The sequence below is a fragment of the Hylaeus volcanicus genome, chromosome 5 (genome assembly GCF_026283585.1).
Source record: "Hylaeus volcanicus isolate JK05 chromosome 5, UHH_iyHylVolc1.0_haploid, whole genome shotgun sequence".
NCBI classification, from domain to species: Eukaryota; Metazoa; Arthropoda; class Insecta; order Hymenoptera; family Colletidae; genus Hylaeus; species Hylaeus volcanicus.
This window is the reverse complement of record NC_071980.1, coordinates 10496182-10514415: the sequence shown is the minus strand read 5'-3', so window position 1 is coordinate 10514415 and position 18234 is coordinate 10496182. Positions and strand designations below refer to the sequence as shown.

Genomic DNA, 18234 nt, shown 5'->3' with positions numbered 1-18234 from the left:
ATCTTTCTAATATTTAATTCCTCTTCCCATCTAAAATTTTTAGAAGACCCTACCTCGATAATTGCATCAGTATATTCTGAAAATTCACTCCTAAATCGAGGTTCACATATCTGTCTCTTTCATTTCGTCCTATTTCTATCAAATCTTTCTAATATTTAATTGCGCGTTACACTTGGAATTCCCTCGACACTTTCCCTCGCGGATTCTTGCTCGCAGCCTCGAGTTCCCATTGTGTTTCGTCCCTCCGTCCAGATGATAATAGCCTCCATTCGGACGGACGCGTTTCGAACTCCCGTTACGCCAGGTAATAGCGTCTCCAACGACTCGTTGGAACCGGAGGCGAAACGACGGAGACGCTTCCCTCCGCACTCTGAGTTTCAAAAATGCCTCTCGTCCCGCGGTCTTCCAGTCGCTAAACTCACCGTTTCTCCTCTCCTTATCCCCGTCGTCAGCGTTGGAGGTAATTAATCTGGCGCGCGAGCGCCAAGTATGGCACTCGTGGCCTCAAAAGCACGTTTATGACCGTAGCGCGACGTAAACGAGGAGCACCGGTACCGAGGCTGCGGTTTCCGGCTCCGTGAGCACCATTTGAAAATCCCACCCGGGAAATTGGCACGTACGCCGCACTAATTTTAGGATTCCTCGTCACCTTTGTATCGCGGTTCGCCAAGATTTCCAAACAATCGCGGCATTTCACGGACTGATTCCCCTCCCCGTCGTTTCCTTTTCTCTCCGAAAGTGGATCGCGGTGGTCCAGGACGAAAAGAATAGATGTATTTTCAACGTTGTCATCGTTATTTATGTGTATTAAATCACGTATTAACTCGATCCCTCGTTGGATAGTTCGTTAACGTAATAGGATTAATATCGCAACCTTCGAGCCTTTCGAAAATATGGGCCACGCTGAAATGTGCAAATTCCTTGCGCAAATAGAAAAGTTCTGTATCATTTCGTAATCCGAGCCCTCGTTGCCGAGATACGACCAGCCGAAGATTACTCGTACGGTTCCCGGTGCCCGCCATTCGCGTTCCAGTCAGCTGATCGCGCCGGACACGTGGTCCCGAATCAATCATTTCGGAGTCGGTTAGACCTAAAAATTTGAGGTGGAAAGAGGAAATAAATGTAAGAAAGATTTGAAAGATTTTCGCTTTTTACTACGATACTAAATAACATCATTTTAAAGGTGAGATATCAAAGACAATAAATCTGCTTAACGTTCATAAATTTCGATAGCGTTATAAAACTAAATATGTAGGTCTCGATGGTCTCCGAATCAAAATTTGGTTCTCTTATAAATGTTCCTAAATATTCACGGTGGTGACCAACGTGTTAAAACTGATACTTACATACGTACTGCTACGAATAATTATATCTCCGTATACTTCAGTTTTTAATAAGCGACCGTTAAAAGGAGATTACCGCGCCACTTAAACAGGATTCACTGTATATTCACTCTATATCTATAGAACGTTGACCATTAGAACATCACTGCCCTTAGAACAGACATATTTTACTTAACCACGTACTAAAAATTGTCTTCCTACCCCTGGTACCCCCGTGATCGATACCACCCTCCTTAAGAGGCACCCGTATCTCGTAGAACGCTTCTATCACACGAACGACGCGACATTCTACTTTTCCATCCTCTCGAACCATACGAGAAATGGCCCCCGGTGGCCGATCCTAATCGAAAGCCACGAATCGATCGTCCAATTAGCGCGAAGGCGACCGGTTAAACTGTCGAATTACGTTGGACAAACAGGCGGTGGTTTGAAGCATGGGAGCGCGCGCGCGCGCTGGCCGCGCTACAAAAGAATCGTTGGCGCAAAGAGCATTACTAATTTCGAGGCTCTCGACATCTTTGATCTCGACGACCCGAGTCAGGACAAAGGATACACGCCGGGGTATTCCGAGAGAGGGATAAATTAATGTCACGAATCCGGGGGGGGGGGGTGAACAATGACAGCTCGAATTAGCGAGCACACGGCTGCACACACCCGCGAAAGAAAAACGACGATACGTGTCGCTCGCGGAAGAGTGAGTCGTGGGTGAGGCCGGAGGGGGAGGGGGGGAGGGAAGAGGAGGGAAAAAGTGGAACGGTGGAAGAAAGGAATTCGAAGCCCGATATACATTAGTCCGAGTGAAAAGAAATTAACGCGGTCCATCAGTGGGATGAAACACGCGTCGCCGAGCGAACGAAGCGTTTTCCGACGACTAGTGTATCCGATTTCCGTTTTTTTTTTTTTTCTTTCCTCGCATTATTTGTCCCCTTTGTGGGCGCGGGAGCGCTCGTCGATAGAAGGCCGAGAAGGACAGAGCTGGGTGCGAAACGCGCGCGAATCGTCGTCAAAGACGGTCGCTGCGGGGTGTCGAAATTTCTATAGCCCTTTGGTCCACGGGACGAGGTGGAAGGCCAAAGTGCTCTACGGGGTATGGAGCTTAAACATTCCGGGAATTATCCCGCGCGATAGAGGGGAATTTAAATTGATGCCTCGTGACGTCTGTGAGGTTTGTTACTTGGGGAGTATCAGAGGACGGATTAGAGAGGAAATCCTGGAGACTTTTTTTAGAGGAGCCTCAAACAGTCGGCTGCGTTTGACGACTATATTCGTTTGTACTTGTGAATATTAGTTTGCTCGACACTTTCGCTGCGGATGACGCACATGCGCGTCCAATTGAGCCCTTGATGTGGTTGTTTTGATTATTTTTCAGTTATTTTAGGGGAAGAAATAATTAACAAACATTCCTACAGATTTTTAGAGTAGAATATTCGTCTATATTCGTTTATACTTGTGAATATTAGGTTGTTCGACACTTTCGCTGCGGATGACGCACATGCGCGTCCAATTGAGCCCTTGATGTGGTTGTTTTGATTATTTTTCAGTTATTTTAGGGGAAGAAATAATTAACAAACGTTCCTACAGATTTTTAGAGTAGAATATTCGTCTATATTCGTTTATACTTGTGAATATTAGGTTGCTCGACACTTTCGCTGCGGATGACGCACATGCGCGTCCAATTGAGCCCTTGATGTGGTTGTTTTGATTATTTTTCAGTTATTTTAGGGGAAGAAATAATTAACAAACGTTCCTACATATTTTTAGAGTAGAATTCGCGTAAATAAAAGTTTATTATTGTTAACGTTAACCTCTTATTTCTTTTCCTATTAATTTTATTTTAAATCGGCTGCTGCACGAATACTTCTTACACTGATTGTATATTCAAGAAATTTGTCTAAATTAAATGGTAAGCTTAACATTTCCAGATACAGTGGGTGTAGAATGTATTCGTACACCGATCAATTTTCCAAAAAACTTTCCTGTGAAATTGTAGTTTCTTAACTTCTTTTTTTATAATCAATGATATTTTACATATTCTCGGAAATCTTTAAGACAAATATAGTCCAAACAACATTTACTAGTTAATATAATTTGTGAAACTATCAAAAAAAAAAAGACGAAAAGTGGGTAAAAGTATAGAAGCAATAAGTATTTGTACGATTCTTATGCGAGAAAGCGAGAAAATTGCACTAATTGTAAATTGTCTCACCGAGTAATCCGATCCCAGATCATGGTTACACTACTCGCCGATCGATCTCCTGTACCCCTCAAGAGGTATACCTCCCAGTGGTGGGTCTGGTTTCTGTGCACTTATCGTATACAAATTAGTGCAGTTCGCACAAGAGTCCAACTCGCCGGTTGCTTGTTCCGAGGCAGTACTGTATATCCTTGTTGTTGATGAGGTTATGTTTGGAATACACATTTATTAAATATTCAAACATAAAGTAATATACAAAAAGGAAAAATATATTCTTCGTTTGAAGATCAATAATACATACAACACGCATGTTACAATAAAAGGAAAAAAAGACAGGATTCGTTAGATACAAAATAAAATGCACCGAAGCAAAGAAAATACAAGACTTAGAGAACGCGGTCCGCTCCCCCTAAATGACCGGAAGTACAATCAGACATTTCGCAATCGACGCGAATCAACATCGCGCCGCATTTAAAACTTGCGCGATGCCGAAAGAAAACGAATGTAACCCCATACTTGTGGATCCTCGTTCTCCAGTTCCTCCGTCACTTCCTTTCGAATCCTGGCACGCATCCCCCCCGAGCTGGTTGCCGTCGAATTTCCATAGAGCGCGTTCTCTAGAGCGCGAAAGTGGCCGTCGGGGACGAGCGACGCCGAGAATTACACGAGGAAATCGGAAAATGACGTATTGTCCGAGATCTCCGCTCTATTATAGCGATCTAAGTAAAAGAAGGAAGGCGGGTCGGATGAAACGGAGGCAGGAGGGGGTCGGAAGAAGGATATCAGGGGTTGGCGGAGAAGCGTCCGGGCGGCCCCGAAGGGGGAGGGTGCCGCATCTGCCTAGCTCGAACGCGGATACTCGTCGGAGGCTGGAGAGAATTGGGTCAGCCAACTTGGAGTGTGCTTCAGGTGTAGCTACCTATCTACTAACCCACCAACCTACTACCCTTTCGCGTCCTTCCCGAAGAATCTATCCCCCTTTTCTTTCCTCGTTAACTACGCGCCAGTCTGCCACCGTCGCAGGGTTCCATCGAACGGACAACCTTTACCGCCTCGGCGTTCGTGCTCTATCGTCTTCGCTCTGCAGGAGCTTCAGAAACGCGGCTGTTTAGGCCAGACGAGGTCTTCGGGAACCTGGCCGCGTTGCGTCGAATATTTCGTTGCGAATATCCACTCGACCTCCTTCCGAGATTCGCTAACGTAGACCCGGGACTCGTAATGTACACTAATTTCCGATGTACTCCGTCGTCGATTGCTAGATCACTATCTTAGAAAGGAGTCTGTCGCGTTGGAGCGATCGTAGAAATTGCGTCGCCTTCGATATAGCGATGCGACCTGAACGCGTTTCGTAATAGATAATACAAGGTGTCTCCTAATTGGTGGTACAAGCAAATAAGGGGTGATCCTTCGTAAAAAAAAATTAATCGAAAATGGAGATTAAATTTTTTCGTATGACGGTCTATTTTTGAGAAAATTGAGTTTATATAGATAATACAAGGTGTCTCGTAACTGGTGGTACAAGCAAGTAAGGGGTGATTCTTCGTAAAAAAATGAATCGAAAATGAAGAATACAATTTTTTCGTACGACGCTTTATTTTCGAAAGAGATGAGTTTGCAAATTTGTCGAGTACGCGTGCACTTGGACCAGAGATTCAGCACGACGGCTTTCATCGTATATCATAAGCATAAGAAGAAAGTAAAATCGATGTAAGAGTAGGGGGTGATTCTTCGTAAAAAATTGAATCGAAAATGTACAATACAATTTTTTCGTACGACCCTTTATTTTCGAAAGAAATGAGTTTGAAAATTTGTCGAGTACGCGTGCACTTGGACCAGAGATTCAGCACGACGGCTTTCATCGTATATCATAAGCATAAGAAGAAAGTAAAATCGATGTAAGAGTAGGGGGTGATTCTTCGTAAAAAGTTGAATCGAAAATGTACAATACAATTTTTTCGTACGACGCTCTATTTTCGAAAGAATTGAGTTTGAAGATTTGTCGAGACGGCTTTCATTGTAGATCATAAACATAAGAAGAAAGTAAAATCGATGTAAAAGATATCGTCATGTTGACGATGCTTGTGTAAACATTGCAAGAAGTACGGAAGTACTCTCTTACTCGGAACAGTCGGATCGTAAAATCCGTCGAAGTTAAATCAACTACACGCGTACTCGACAAACTTTCAAACTTATTTCTTTATTTCTTTTTTTTTTTAAATGAAGCGTCATATGAATTTTATCATATGAAAATTTTATTCTACAGTTTCGATTCAATGTTTCACGTAGAATCACCCCTTATCGCTTGTACCACCAACACCCTGTATAATTATAACTAGACTACGGATCTTTATGCAAAATAAAATCTTCGCGAACGTGTCTACAAAAATTGAACCTAAATAGGAATTTATTTTATTCTGCAAATATTATAACGTGAACTTTACTTTCAATCTCGTTTATATTCCTGCATATTGTTTGTATTTTGTAGCTTCTTGCACATTCAAATTTCCTATAAATGCATAAAGATCCGCAGTCTAGTTACAATGGTGTTGGTAGTACAAGCGATAAGGGGTGATTCTACGTGAAACATTGAATCGAAAATGTAGAATAAAATTTTCATATGATAAAATTCATATGACGCTTCATTTAAAGAAAAAAAGTCTAATTATAACAATTGCTGTTGATTCGTCATGTAGTTAATACCGAGTTCAAGCTTAAAAGACTCGAACGTTACCTAATATAACATAATTATTTCATAATGTTACTAACTTTCAACTAACTAGAAAACGCGAGTTTACACAGCCGACTAATAGCTCCCGAGTCGAGTACGAAACTATTACTCCTATTACCGAATTTGAAACGGAGTTGAAAAGTTATCGGTTGGGCTTTGGCCCGGGTCATCCCCGTGACATCCGTTCGCAACTCCTCTAACGACCATGAAATCACCTGGGGTCGAGAAGAAGAACGTGCTCACTTTCGCTGTCGGTCTAAGATGCAGCTCACGTGTCCTAACTCCCTCCCCCAACTCTACGTTCCCTTCGCCCCCGTTTCACGTCGTATTTCCCGTTTTCACGGGTCGCGATTTCTCCCCCGCGACGCTCCGAGCATAATCGAGGACTTGCAGCTTGGCTAGTTTTCAATGGCCGACGGGCCTCGTGTTCGTCTCGAGCGAATTGTTTCGACGAGCCACCGTCTGTTAGACGCTCTTGAGGTACTTAAACATTTTCTAGCCTAGGAAAAATATAAATTGATTACGTCAGTTCCTGTCGCGACCGACTGCTGTTATCCAGACAATTGCGATCGCGTTTAGCTACCGACCAGCTAATTCTTACACTGAAACCCAAACAAACTTTCGGAGTATTTTACGGAATTTTTTCGGTAATAGGAAGCTGCTACACTATCCCTGAGTAACACAGGTTATGTTTTATTTTGATAAAAATACGTTTTCAATATGAAATCTGAACATTTGACATTTTACAATGAAAAGCTTACATACTTGGAATCGTCGAGCCTGTCGTTTAATTTAGACAAATTTCTTCGATAGGCATAGAATACTTATAGGACAAACTGTATACATAAATTTTCGATTGTGTTGAGAAGATAATCCGTAGGATGGAGTAACAATTCGTTTCAGTTTCAGTTATACAGGGTGTCCCAAAAGTCGGGGAGGAGCCGGAAATGGGGGGTAGCTGAGACGATTCTGAACAACAATTTCCTTTGTGAAAATGTCGGATGGGGCTTCGTTAAGGAGATATTAAGAGAAAACCCCGACCAATCAGAGCGCGCGTAGACCGCTGGAGCGGCCGCGGTAGCGAAGGCTACGCGCTGGCGGCCGCGCTTGTACGCGAACAAGTGACTCGACGTGCATCGAAGGACATTGACGACGCTGCCGCCTAGCGCGTAGCCTTCGCTACCACGGCCGCTCCAGCGGTATACGCGCGCTCTGATTGGTCAGGGTTTTCGCTTAATATCTCCTTAACGAAGCCCCATCCGACATTTTCACAAAGGAAATTGTTGTTCAGAATCGTCTCAGCTACCACCCATCTCCGGCACCTTCCCGACTTTTGGGACACCCTGTATATTTAAGTGCGCCAGAATATCTCTTGGCATTCGCACTGTTCTTTTTCTACATTCTTTTTAACATTCTTTAACATCTGGTCACAAAATTATTACATTTTCTTCGCTTACAAAAGTTTGTTCCTTACATGCTACGTATAACAATGTTGTTTTATTTTGAAATTCATACCTTACTGTTTTGGTGTTCTATCACAGAATTTCTTTTACCTAAGATGACACATCCTATATATGAAAATAAACTTTCTTTTCGTAATCTGCACCTGTTTACTTATTTATATTTGCACTTTACCTTAGCCACTATTTCCTTAACCTATCATGATATCTAGTTCTAATTGATCTTATCCTAAATCAGTCTATTCTTATGCTGTAACACCCTGCTTCGTGGAACATAGGTACTTTGTCTTCCTAGGAAAACAGTGCTTCACTTCCATCAAATTTGTTGGTTTGCGATCGTCTCGTCTCACTCCTATTCGCCTTCGATCCAGACGAACTTCCTTTTTCGCTCGCTCTTTACGGTCCTTTGAAGGGTGCAGGGAACGCGATTCGTGGAGATATCAGCCACAAAGCAGGCTAATTTTTGTTCGAAGATGACGAGCTCAACGACGCACGAGCAAATACGAAAGGAAATTCGGAGGGAAAGACGGGGTGGGCGGTGGGTTCGAAACGGGTTGAGAAACGATGAGAACGGACAAACGAAGAACCCGGCGAACAATGCGGTACAACTAGACCGTGCGAAGCGTAATATTTCTACCAGCTGGAATGGCCCCGTCCTGCAATCCTTGACTCCCACCTACTTCCGGCGGGGATTCGCGTAACTCAGCGTTTCTCAAAATTCCCGACGTCGAAGCCGCTGGACCGATCGCCGTCGTAAGTTTCCTAGGAAGTAGGCTGCCCCGGAAAGATAAGAAACCGGTGGAACATGCCATCTTCACTTTTAAGCAGAAAATTAAAGATAACGACGCGACGGTCCAGTGAACAAAGCGCTCGACCGCCACTCCAGGGGCCCCGAATCCTGGTGCCCCTTATTTTTCATGAGACTCCAACGCTTATCGTATTTAAGGATGTTTGGGTGATATAGTCCAGCCCCATAAGTATTCGTATCCTCTATCGAAGAAATTTCTCTGAATTAAATAATAGGTTTAACGCGTGAAGTTTATTCATGTACATATCCATAATGAAACATTTATTTGGAAATGTTAAGCTTGCAATTTAAATAAATTTATTGAATATAGACCCAGTGTAAGTATTCGTGCAGCAACCAATTTAAAATAAAATTAACAAGAAAAGAAATAAGATATTAACAAGATTTTCAAATAAATTTTCAAATAAATGTTTCATTATAAATATGTACACGAATAAACTTCACACTTGTACATATTTATATCAAAACATTTATTTTGTAACATCTATCATTAATTTAAACAAACTTTGTTCAATGAACATAGAAGGTACGAATATTACCGTACGAATATTACCGTACGAATTTATTAAAAAGAATTCTGTATTATTTGAAGAAGACTCCGAAGGTCCCGAAAAAATATTTGCAGTCGATCGTTTCGAAATAATCGTGACAGCCACGCGTTCGGAGTCTCGTTTCGCGATTCGATTACGACGATGGACGTTTAGCTGGGAACTTCGCGTGTCAGCTAAAGGCATTTACCGACTCGGAGGGCTGAGTGGCTCGAGAAACGCTGATGTAATCCTCGCGAAGCTCTCTGGCGCTGGCTCGCTCGACGCTGCACTCGAGATTTGGGATGAGAGCGATTCCGCGAGGATGTGCTGGCCAGCTTCGATGCCGAATCGAGCCGAGTACAGCCGTCTTGCGATTTATTCCCGTCAGATTATTCGTGCTTTGCTTATCCGCGCGAGTATCGCCCCCTCGCGAGGAATAAGCTGACGTCGAGGGAAACCTGTGGATGTACCGAAATTCATGGCTGACGATGTTTGCGGTCGTGGGACGGCACATCCTTTGTAAGAGACACTTTCGGCTTGGTTATACGAAATGGGATGATGCATACAGAGTGGGAAATGTTGAATATATTCGTTATCAAACTGTATATGCAAAGTATATGTTTTTGAAGATGTAGAAAATGAATCGAAACGCACACGAAACGTGTATTTTATCTTTTGAACGTTGTAAGATGTTCGTCGTTGTTGATATTTTAATTTCGGTCCACGTTCTGCATAGATTTACCTATATGCCCATTTGCCATAAATTTATGGTAATATCCTGGTAGTAATGTATGACAAGGGGCGTATGTTTCTTCATTTTATGAACTTGAAGCTCTATTTGTTTTTTATAAAACCAGCTAGAAGTGGTAACACCATATCGTTAAGAGGTCATTCTACTTCTTCCATAATTTTTTTCGAAACGATATTACGAAACTATTTATTTTAAACTTTATGCTTTTATAATTATATTAGAATTTTTTCGAGAAGAAATTTTGAATATTACATTGAATTATCTTTAATTAAACAACAATCTATTTTAAAAACACTGCTTCCCTGCGTATGTGATATTAGACGATCCTGAAATTTGATACACATGAAATCAACAATTTCTTAATCTGCATAAGTTTTTATCTGGTATATGTTAGGATATTACCAAACAAACAAAAAATGACAAAATAGCGATCCTTTGAAGGAAAATATTGTTGATTATTTGTTAATAACAAAGAAACTAATGAATAGATCAAAAATATCCTAGTATATACGAGATAAAAATTTATGCAGATTAAAAAAAGTTTGAAAAATTGTTGATTTTATGTGTTTCAGATTTCACGATCGTCTAATATCGCATTAGCAGAGGAGCTGTGTTTTTAAAATAAATTATTGTTTAATTAAAGATAGTTCAATGTAATATTCAAAATTTCTTCTTGAAAAAATTCTAATATAATTATAAAAGCATAATGAACATACTCATAAAGTTTAAAATAAATCGTTTTGTAATATCATTTCAAAACAAAATTGGCGAAAGAACATGTTTTTCTTGGCCAATAAAGTAGAATGACCCCTTAACACAGAGTTAATGGATCAAGTAGAAATACACAGGACTGGTCAGACGTGTACTCGACCAGTGCCACAAGAGTTCTCAAAATCGATTTCTTCAAAAACCGAAAGTTCCTTCTAACTCGTAACACGTTTCTTTCTCTCCCAAAGCAGAAAATTTCTTAACATCGTCCTTGCCAGATCCTCGAACCATGACTGCTCAGGAAGATCAAGTAGAAATGCCCAGCAATGGTCAGACGTGTACTCGACCAGTGCCACGAGAGTTCTCAAAATCGATTTCTCCAAAAACCGAAAGTTCCTTCTAACTCGTAACACGATTCTTTCTCTCCCAAAGCAGAAAATTTCTTAACATCGTCCTTGCCAGATCCTCGAACGATGACCACTCAGGAAGATCAAGTAGAAATGCCCAGCAATGGTCAGACGTGTACTCGATCAGTGCCAAAAGAGTTCTCAAAATCGATTTCTCCAAAAACCGAAAGTTCCTTCTAACTCGTAACACGTTTCTTTCTCTCCCAAAGCAGAAAATTTCTTAACATCGTCCTTGCCAGATCCTCGAACGATGACCGCTCAGGAAGATCAAGTAGAAATGCCCAGCAATGGTCAGACGTGTACTCGATCAGTGCCACAAGAGTTCTCAAAATCAATTTCTCCAAAAACCGAAAGTTCCTTCTCACTCGTAACACGTTTCTTTTCCTCTCAAAGTAGAAAATTTCTTAACATCGTCATTACTGAATCCTCGAACATTCAGGATGAATCCTTCCGCGGCGAAACGCGACGCCGGGAAACGTAATACGCGCGACCGCGTCATTTTCTTGGTTCTCCGTGTTCCTTTCGTCTCTGTACACGGAAAATTTAATAAAGCGCGCCGAAGGAACGGTTAGAGAGCGAAAGAGTGAGAGAGAGGGGGGGAGGGTGGTTGGAAGGGAACGAAACACAGAGAGAAAAGTGGTCGAGGATAACTTGCCCCGGTGGATAAAAGGTTCCTCCTGCAACCAGAGCGTAATTATAACGCGGTCTTAGAGGACGCTCGGATAAGGGTAACATTTAAAGGATATGTAGGTCAGCCACTGACCCGCCTTATTGCCCGTCCCGACACGATCACTCCAAATAGACACCCGAAAACGAGGTAAAGACGAGAACGCCGCGACCGTGATATTTATTTATTTATTCATTTATGCGGGCGAACCGTCAATACTCGCGTAAAGCGCATTTACAAGGAAAAGAATGGTCTCTGTGCACCCCACGAGTCGGGGTTTCGTTGAATTTTTTTCTGGAAATAACTCTGACACTCCTTTAAGGGGGTCGTACCACGTGACGGCCAGTCATTTCCTCTTCTTTCGAGATTTTGCTTTCTGGTTCATTAAATTGCACATACTTGAGATTTTTACTACGATTTTACTTGTAGTTAAACAAACAATACCAATTTTTTCAAACAGAAAAGAAAGAAACTGCTGTACAAAGAAATGTAGTAGATATTTAATGCATGGACTGGTACTAAAATTATGTTAAAACTTTGAAAATTAATTCGAAATCTTCGTAATTTCTTCGATGAATTTAGCGTCAGTTTAAAAAAAAAACTGACATTGTATCACTAACATTCTAGCACCAGCTATATATCTGCTTGAATAGTTTTGTGCCGTTTCTTTGAATATCAAGTAAAAATTTAATAACAATTTCAAGTATGTGTATACAGAAAGAAAGAATCCGTCGATTGTTAATTCATGGCAAAAATAAAAGAAACCGAAATCTGTTTGTCTGAATTCTAACGAATCGGGAAATTTGTTGTGTTGCAGGAGGCGTATAGAAAATGGGTGTGCAGCTCCCTGGTGCCTTACTTTGCTCACGGGGGACCGCAGGACTTGGATACCTTGGAGAACAGCTGGGTCGGAAGCAGGCTTAGGCCCTGTCGGTCCTTCTGCCAATCCGTGGAGCAACGTTGTCCTTACTTGCTTCCGGGTGACCGTGCCCCCGCGTACCCCACCCAATACGCTGGCGAACCCACCTTTCTTTGCAGAGGTGAATCACCTGAATCTTCATTCGCTTTTATACCCTTTAAAACCGCCTTTACGATCCATCGAGATAAAGAAGTGTTCCAGGTTCTTTCTCTAAGCTCTGCGCTTCAAGGTCAAACATGGCGTATTTATTCTAGTCGAACCAAGATTCGTAAAAAACGTATTCGTAGAATATCAGTTTCTTTCATTAACCCATACACTAAAAATTACAACGTTAATTAAATTTTATTTGATTACATTTTTATTTACATTTACTGACCCTTCAGACGATGTTATTAATATCACGAATGTACGAAGCTTGGCTCGACTAAAATAAACACGCGTCATTGCGAATTATCGTTAAAATTAAGATTGTGCGAATTGCATAGCGAGCTTTATATTAGGCGCCATTAACGGAGGGTAAAAATATTCTTTGGCACCCTCTAGATCCATCGCAAACAAGTATTCCGCTTGTTCTTGGGGTAAAGGAAAGTCAGATCCGAGTCGGGGGAAATTGTGTTGCCACGAGTAAGTGGAATGCTTAAAAAATAACAACTTTTGTGTTTTTGACCTTCTTTTCCCCTATATTTGCCTTAACTCCGTGGAAAATGGAAAAGAGACAAACGCCCATAAAAAAAAAAAGAAAGAAAGAAAGAAAGAAGCAACAAGACTCCCTGGCGAACAAATCTTGGTAAATTTGAAATTAATTCGAAATTTTGTATTCGAAATTATATTTCACGGTGAACTAACGCGTAAATTATCCCAAATAACGTCGCTACGCGTTGATTTCGGTCCCCATTCGTTATTCGAATAAATCTCTGCGATTCCTGGCGGAGCGACGCACGACACAAAATATCGACCGCGTACGTCGAGAATCCTGCTTTCCTGACAGATATTAGACAGTTTCCGGACTCTGGATAAAATTTATGCGGACGGGTCGTCGTTCTGGCGAGTGGCCCCCTTTGCAGCGGAAGGACCAAGGATTTTCCCGCATCGGAAACGACAGACACCTTCTAGAGTCGATACCTAGTCTGTTTGGCTCTAAGGTGGTACCCGAACAAGTTCGATAAAATCCCGAGAAAAAATGCACGACAGTGGTAGGACCAGATGATTAGATTACTGTTTAGAATCTTTTAATATTGCTGCCTTAAATATTCAAAAGTAGTTCTTTCATAAAACACGAAGAAATGTAATTGGTATAAATCGATGGATACATAGAACTTTCACTCCGGTGCCTTTTTGGCTCTCGCCGCTTACAATTATTCTTATAAACAAAAAGGATACGCTTCCGGGCGCACGTGTACCCCTCTGATTTCGCCGCCTTTATCGTGCTATTCTACGTGTATGTATAGTTGAAAATACGTATTAACTTTCGAAGGGTAGCGACCCTGGGAATGATGGAGGTGGCAGAGGTTGATGCGTTCTCGAGTAGACTTAAATCTTCCTTAATCTTCCTCGATCTACGCTGTGTTCGCGGCCTTTAAACGTGACGCCATTACTCGTTCGAACAGTCTCCGATTACTTGATAGTTTATATTGCACACAATTACAGTTTCATCAGATTGTTCGAACAATCGATCGCGAGACAGGGTGTGCTAGATATTATTCACGAGACCAAGACGAAACACGGTGCAGTAAAATCTGTATAAAGACTGGACTGGACAAGACGACTAGGCGAGCGAGCAGTGGAATATGATCCTGAACGACTCGATATACTTCTACCGACTGCTTTCTTTCATCGGACCCCTTTCTATTTCACTCTCCGTTTTTTTCTACGTTCGAGCCAAATGTAAACACGAAATAGAAATCCGTCTTCGTTCAACTTGTTCGGGTCGCTAAAAATTAACGCCAAGTCTCTTTTCCATCGTCCTCGACCCTTGTGCAAGCCTGAACGTAGACGGATCGCCTCTCGGCCAGAGAATGAAGCGATTCTTCGTAACGTCAGAGACGAGGTCGTTTGGAAATCGAATTAATTTCAGATCCAAACATCCCCGAGACCGGAGGGCAAGCCTCGAGGGCGTTGCATAGCAGCGAGGAGGGCGAGTGCTGTTTCCATGTGTGCTCCGAGGAGAAACCAGGATCGGGCATCTGCTGGAATTGCACGGATCGGGAGTCTAGGAAGCGCGGGAGAAGCCACGATCCACCGACGGCGCCCCACTGCGAGATTAATCCTATTCAACCAGCTTCCACAGGTATGTTTCCCATCCCCTCGCGAGGACGGACGATGCTAACGATCGCCTCGCGAGAATAACAATAAGGGGGCCCTCTTCCATCTCCTCCACCTCGCGGAAATTAATCCGCCAAGGCAAAAATTGCGTCTAGCAGTCGACGCGTTGGTCGCTGCACTCATAAATGACTGGCGGGACTTTTCACCGAGGAACTGAATAAATTAATTCCAAAGGGAGACGATAATTACATTTTTGATAGGAGTCGTGAGCTAAAGGGGTTAAGAAATTAAACACTATGATAGATGTTAACATATCTAATCTTCGACAGTCTGTAGATAAAATTTTAACTTGGTAGAAATTTCCACGAGATTTGATTCGGCAGCCAACTAGTTAAAGTGTTACACTACTTCAACTCTTTGCGTTAGAGGAATTTTTTTATAAAATCAAATCCGGTCCATTTTGATAACAAATTTCTGTAAAACCGAAAACTCTACTTCGAAAAGAAACATCTGCGAACACTCGTGACTCTATGTGTTATTATTTCAATTAATAATTAACTGTATTCTGATATAAGTAAAATTGAAATGGTACGTTCAAAATAATCACTTTTAAATTACATATGCCGTCCTAGAGGCGCCACTCGAGCGCAAACGGTTAAACAAGGAAGAATTATTAAAAATTACGGTAGACAAACATTCGCTTTGTATTCGTTGAGAATTTTCTCCATGGCCAGGGCCTGTATCTTCGAATGTATATTTATTAGGTTGTCCGTAAAGTCCGTGCAGATTTTTGGTAGGTGGTACAGGTCTGAATATCTCGGAATGGTTGAAAAGAAATAACACGTGTACATCCCTTAAAAGGTGGAAAGGTTGTGAGACAAAATGATACCTATGCAATTCAGTAAATAATTCAAATTCAGTAAAAAATTCAAATGTGCCCTTGAATTTTTCTTAACTCTTTATCTACTGGCGGGACGTATAAGTTAAACTCTTTAAAACCTATTGTGAATTTCAAGTTCAACTTTCAAGTCCACTTCTGCGAAGTTCGTTTTTAATCGTTGGATGGACAAGCTCTTTTTTTTTGGAAGCTTGTTAGAGACAACTCTATGAGACGATATAAAACCAAAATGGATGCCTAGATTTTCAAATCTTTTGAGAAATTCAGTAAATAAAGGGTTAAACATTACCCCGAACTTTCTGGACAATCCAGTACTGGTATAGAGTACATAAAGGAAAAAAGATGAATTTTTTAAAATGGCCAGAGTGATATTTATCAGTCCTAAGATCGCTTTCCAATTAGATCCACTAACGAATCCCTGTTTTCTTGTCTCAAGCAGGTATGCAGTACCCACAGTCAACGTCCACAACCAGCGGCGGAGACGGCGAAGAAGAGGACTCGTCGATGTCGCCACTGTCCCCCTCCAACACGCTGCAGCAACAACAGGGGACCTCGTTGTGCGGCAGCGGCGGGGTAGGCTCGATGCCCATGGTCTCGTCGTCCAATCGACCATCGCCCTCGATCCTCCTCCGGCTGCTCTGGCTGTGCTCGTTGTTGGCCAGCTTCCTCGCCACCGTTCGAAAGGTCCCCGTTCTCTGGATCACGTGGGTCTTCCACGGGTTGATCGCCGCCCTGGTGGACCGTCAGTCTCGAGGAACGGGCCGCGCCTTGGGTCTCGTCGCATCGTTGCGTCGTCGCAGGGGTTGTTGTCACGTCGGGGCGCGTCACTGTGCGAAGTGGATGCTCGAAAAGTGGGTGATGGTCGAACGTCGTTGCAGGGGCTGGTGGTGCTGGTGCTGGTGGTGGTGGAGGTGGCGACGACGGAAATCACGAGCAGCCCCGATGTCGCGTCGTAAGCGTCGTCGTCACTCTCTCGATGGGGTCTCGTGTCGTCTTTCGACGGCGAGTCGCGGCGACGGAGGCGCGAATCGCGCTCGAAGACCTCGCGACGAGTGCCGCGGTTGCACGTCGACGCTGATCGGTCGCTGGACGCGTGATCTCGGGGTGAAGTGTCGTTGGTGGTGGTGGTGGTGGTGCTGGTGGTGGTTGTGCCGACGGTGGAGGCTGCGGGGACGATCGATCGTCGGTCCACGGTTCGTCGAAGAGGATCAAACAGGGGATCGTCGTCGCGCGTCTCTGCGAGGAAGCGAAAGAGGCGACGAGGGGCCAGGCGGCGATGTCTGGCGTTCCGCGGCGAGACGGCGATGCTTGGCGTCGTCGTTGAGGAAGGATCCGCCATAGGGGACGGCCTCGGGGAGCGCAGATGCGCGAGACGCAGATTTTTTCTATCGGTAGCCGGAGCTCCAGTCGAGAAGGACTCGCGGTGTACCTTACACAGGATTCCGGGCCCTCGTGAAAGGGTCGCGGGAGCAACGAACGCGCGTGCCTCTTACGCGTCGAGGGCGAAGGATCGGGGCACGACGGGGAACCGATTCGGAAACGGTGAAGAGAGACGAGGCGTGGATGCGAGAGGAAGAAATTTCGATTGCGCTTCGAGGGAGATCGGGGTTCGAATAACGGGATGGGGGAGGGGAGGAAGAATCGCCAGGGGACGATGAACTTGGACATCGAACGACGAGAAGACGCGCCGAAGACGCACACCCGGGTTCAGTTCCCCTTGGAATTTAGGGAAACGTCGAGGACAAACGGAAACGATGGTACCGTGACATACACACGCAAAAAAAAAAAACACGTCTGTCGCGAATAATAATGATAACAATAATACAATAATAATTGATAAAATTAAAATAATTAACGATGATCACGATTATAATGGTAAACGATAAACCGACGATGATGATCACCTTTTTGGGGGGACGACGATACTAAAAAACGCAGAGATATATTGATGCTGATTATACCGATGATAAAGATGATGATGTTGATGACGATACGAAGACGAAGATAAATGATGACGATGATGATGGGTGATGACGAAGATAATGATGATGATAATTGAATAAAATAAATAGCTAACGAATAATAATAATTGAATAATGAAGTAAATAATAACGGTTAAATAATGGAGTAACGATGAAGAGGAAAAAAAACCGATAAAAGTAATGTTAACGTAAACGATAGAATGATTACAATACAACTATTATTATACATTCAAAGATACGTCACATAAGTACACACACGCATACATAAACGATACGAAACTGGTGAATTGAAGAGTACGGCACGTTGAAATCGGTATTATTGAAATTGTCGACGAAGAGGAGAGGGATCGGTGGACGCGAATCCTGTGCGAATGTGCTAACACGGGAGCGAATGGGATGTGCGAATGCGAAGAACACAAAATGGCGGGCGAGAACGCGACCGGATGAGACAAAATGGCACACGCAAGGGGCAAGCATGCAAGTATGAGTAATTAACGATTGACGAAAACGACATTGTTCAGAAAAAAGTAACACACACACACACACACACACACACACACACACACACACACACACA

General features: G+C 43.0%; 1 protein-coding gene across 1 annotated transcript in view; it reads left to right on the top strand.

Moving 5' to 3' along the window:
- The window catches only part of LOC128877203 (uncharacterized), a 99393-nt gene extending 81165 nt beyond the window's left edge, over positions 1-18228 (top strand). Inside the window, exons 2-4 of the mRNA XM_054124318.1 lie at positions 12414-12636; positions 14590-14802; positions 16115-18228. Coding sequence (XP_053980293.1) covers positions 12414-12636; positions 14590-14802; positions 16115-17016 — 1338 coding nt within the window. The 3' untranslated portion in view covers positions 17017-18228. The remainder of the gene's footprint in view (positions 1-12413; positions 12637-14589; positions 14803-16114) is intronic.
- The last annotated feature ends 6 nt before the right edge of the window (positions 18229-18234 follow it).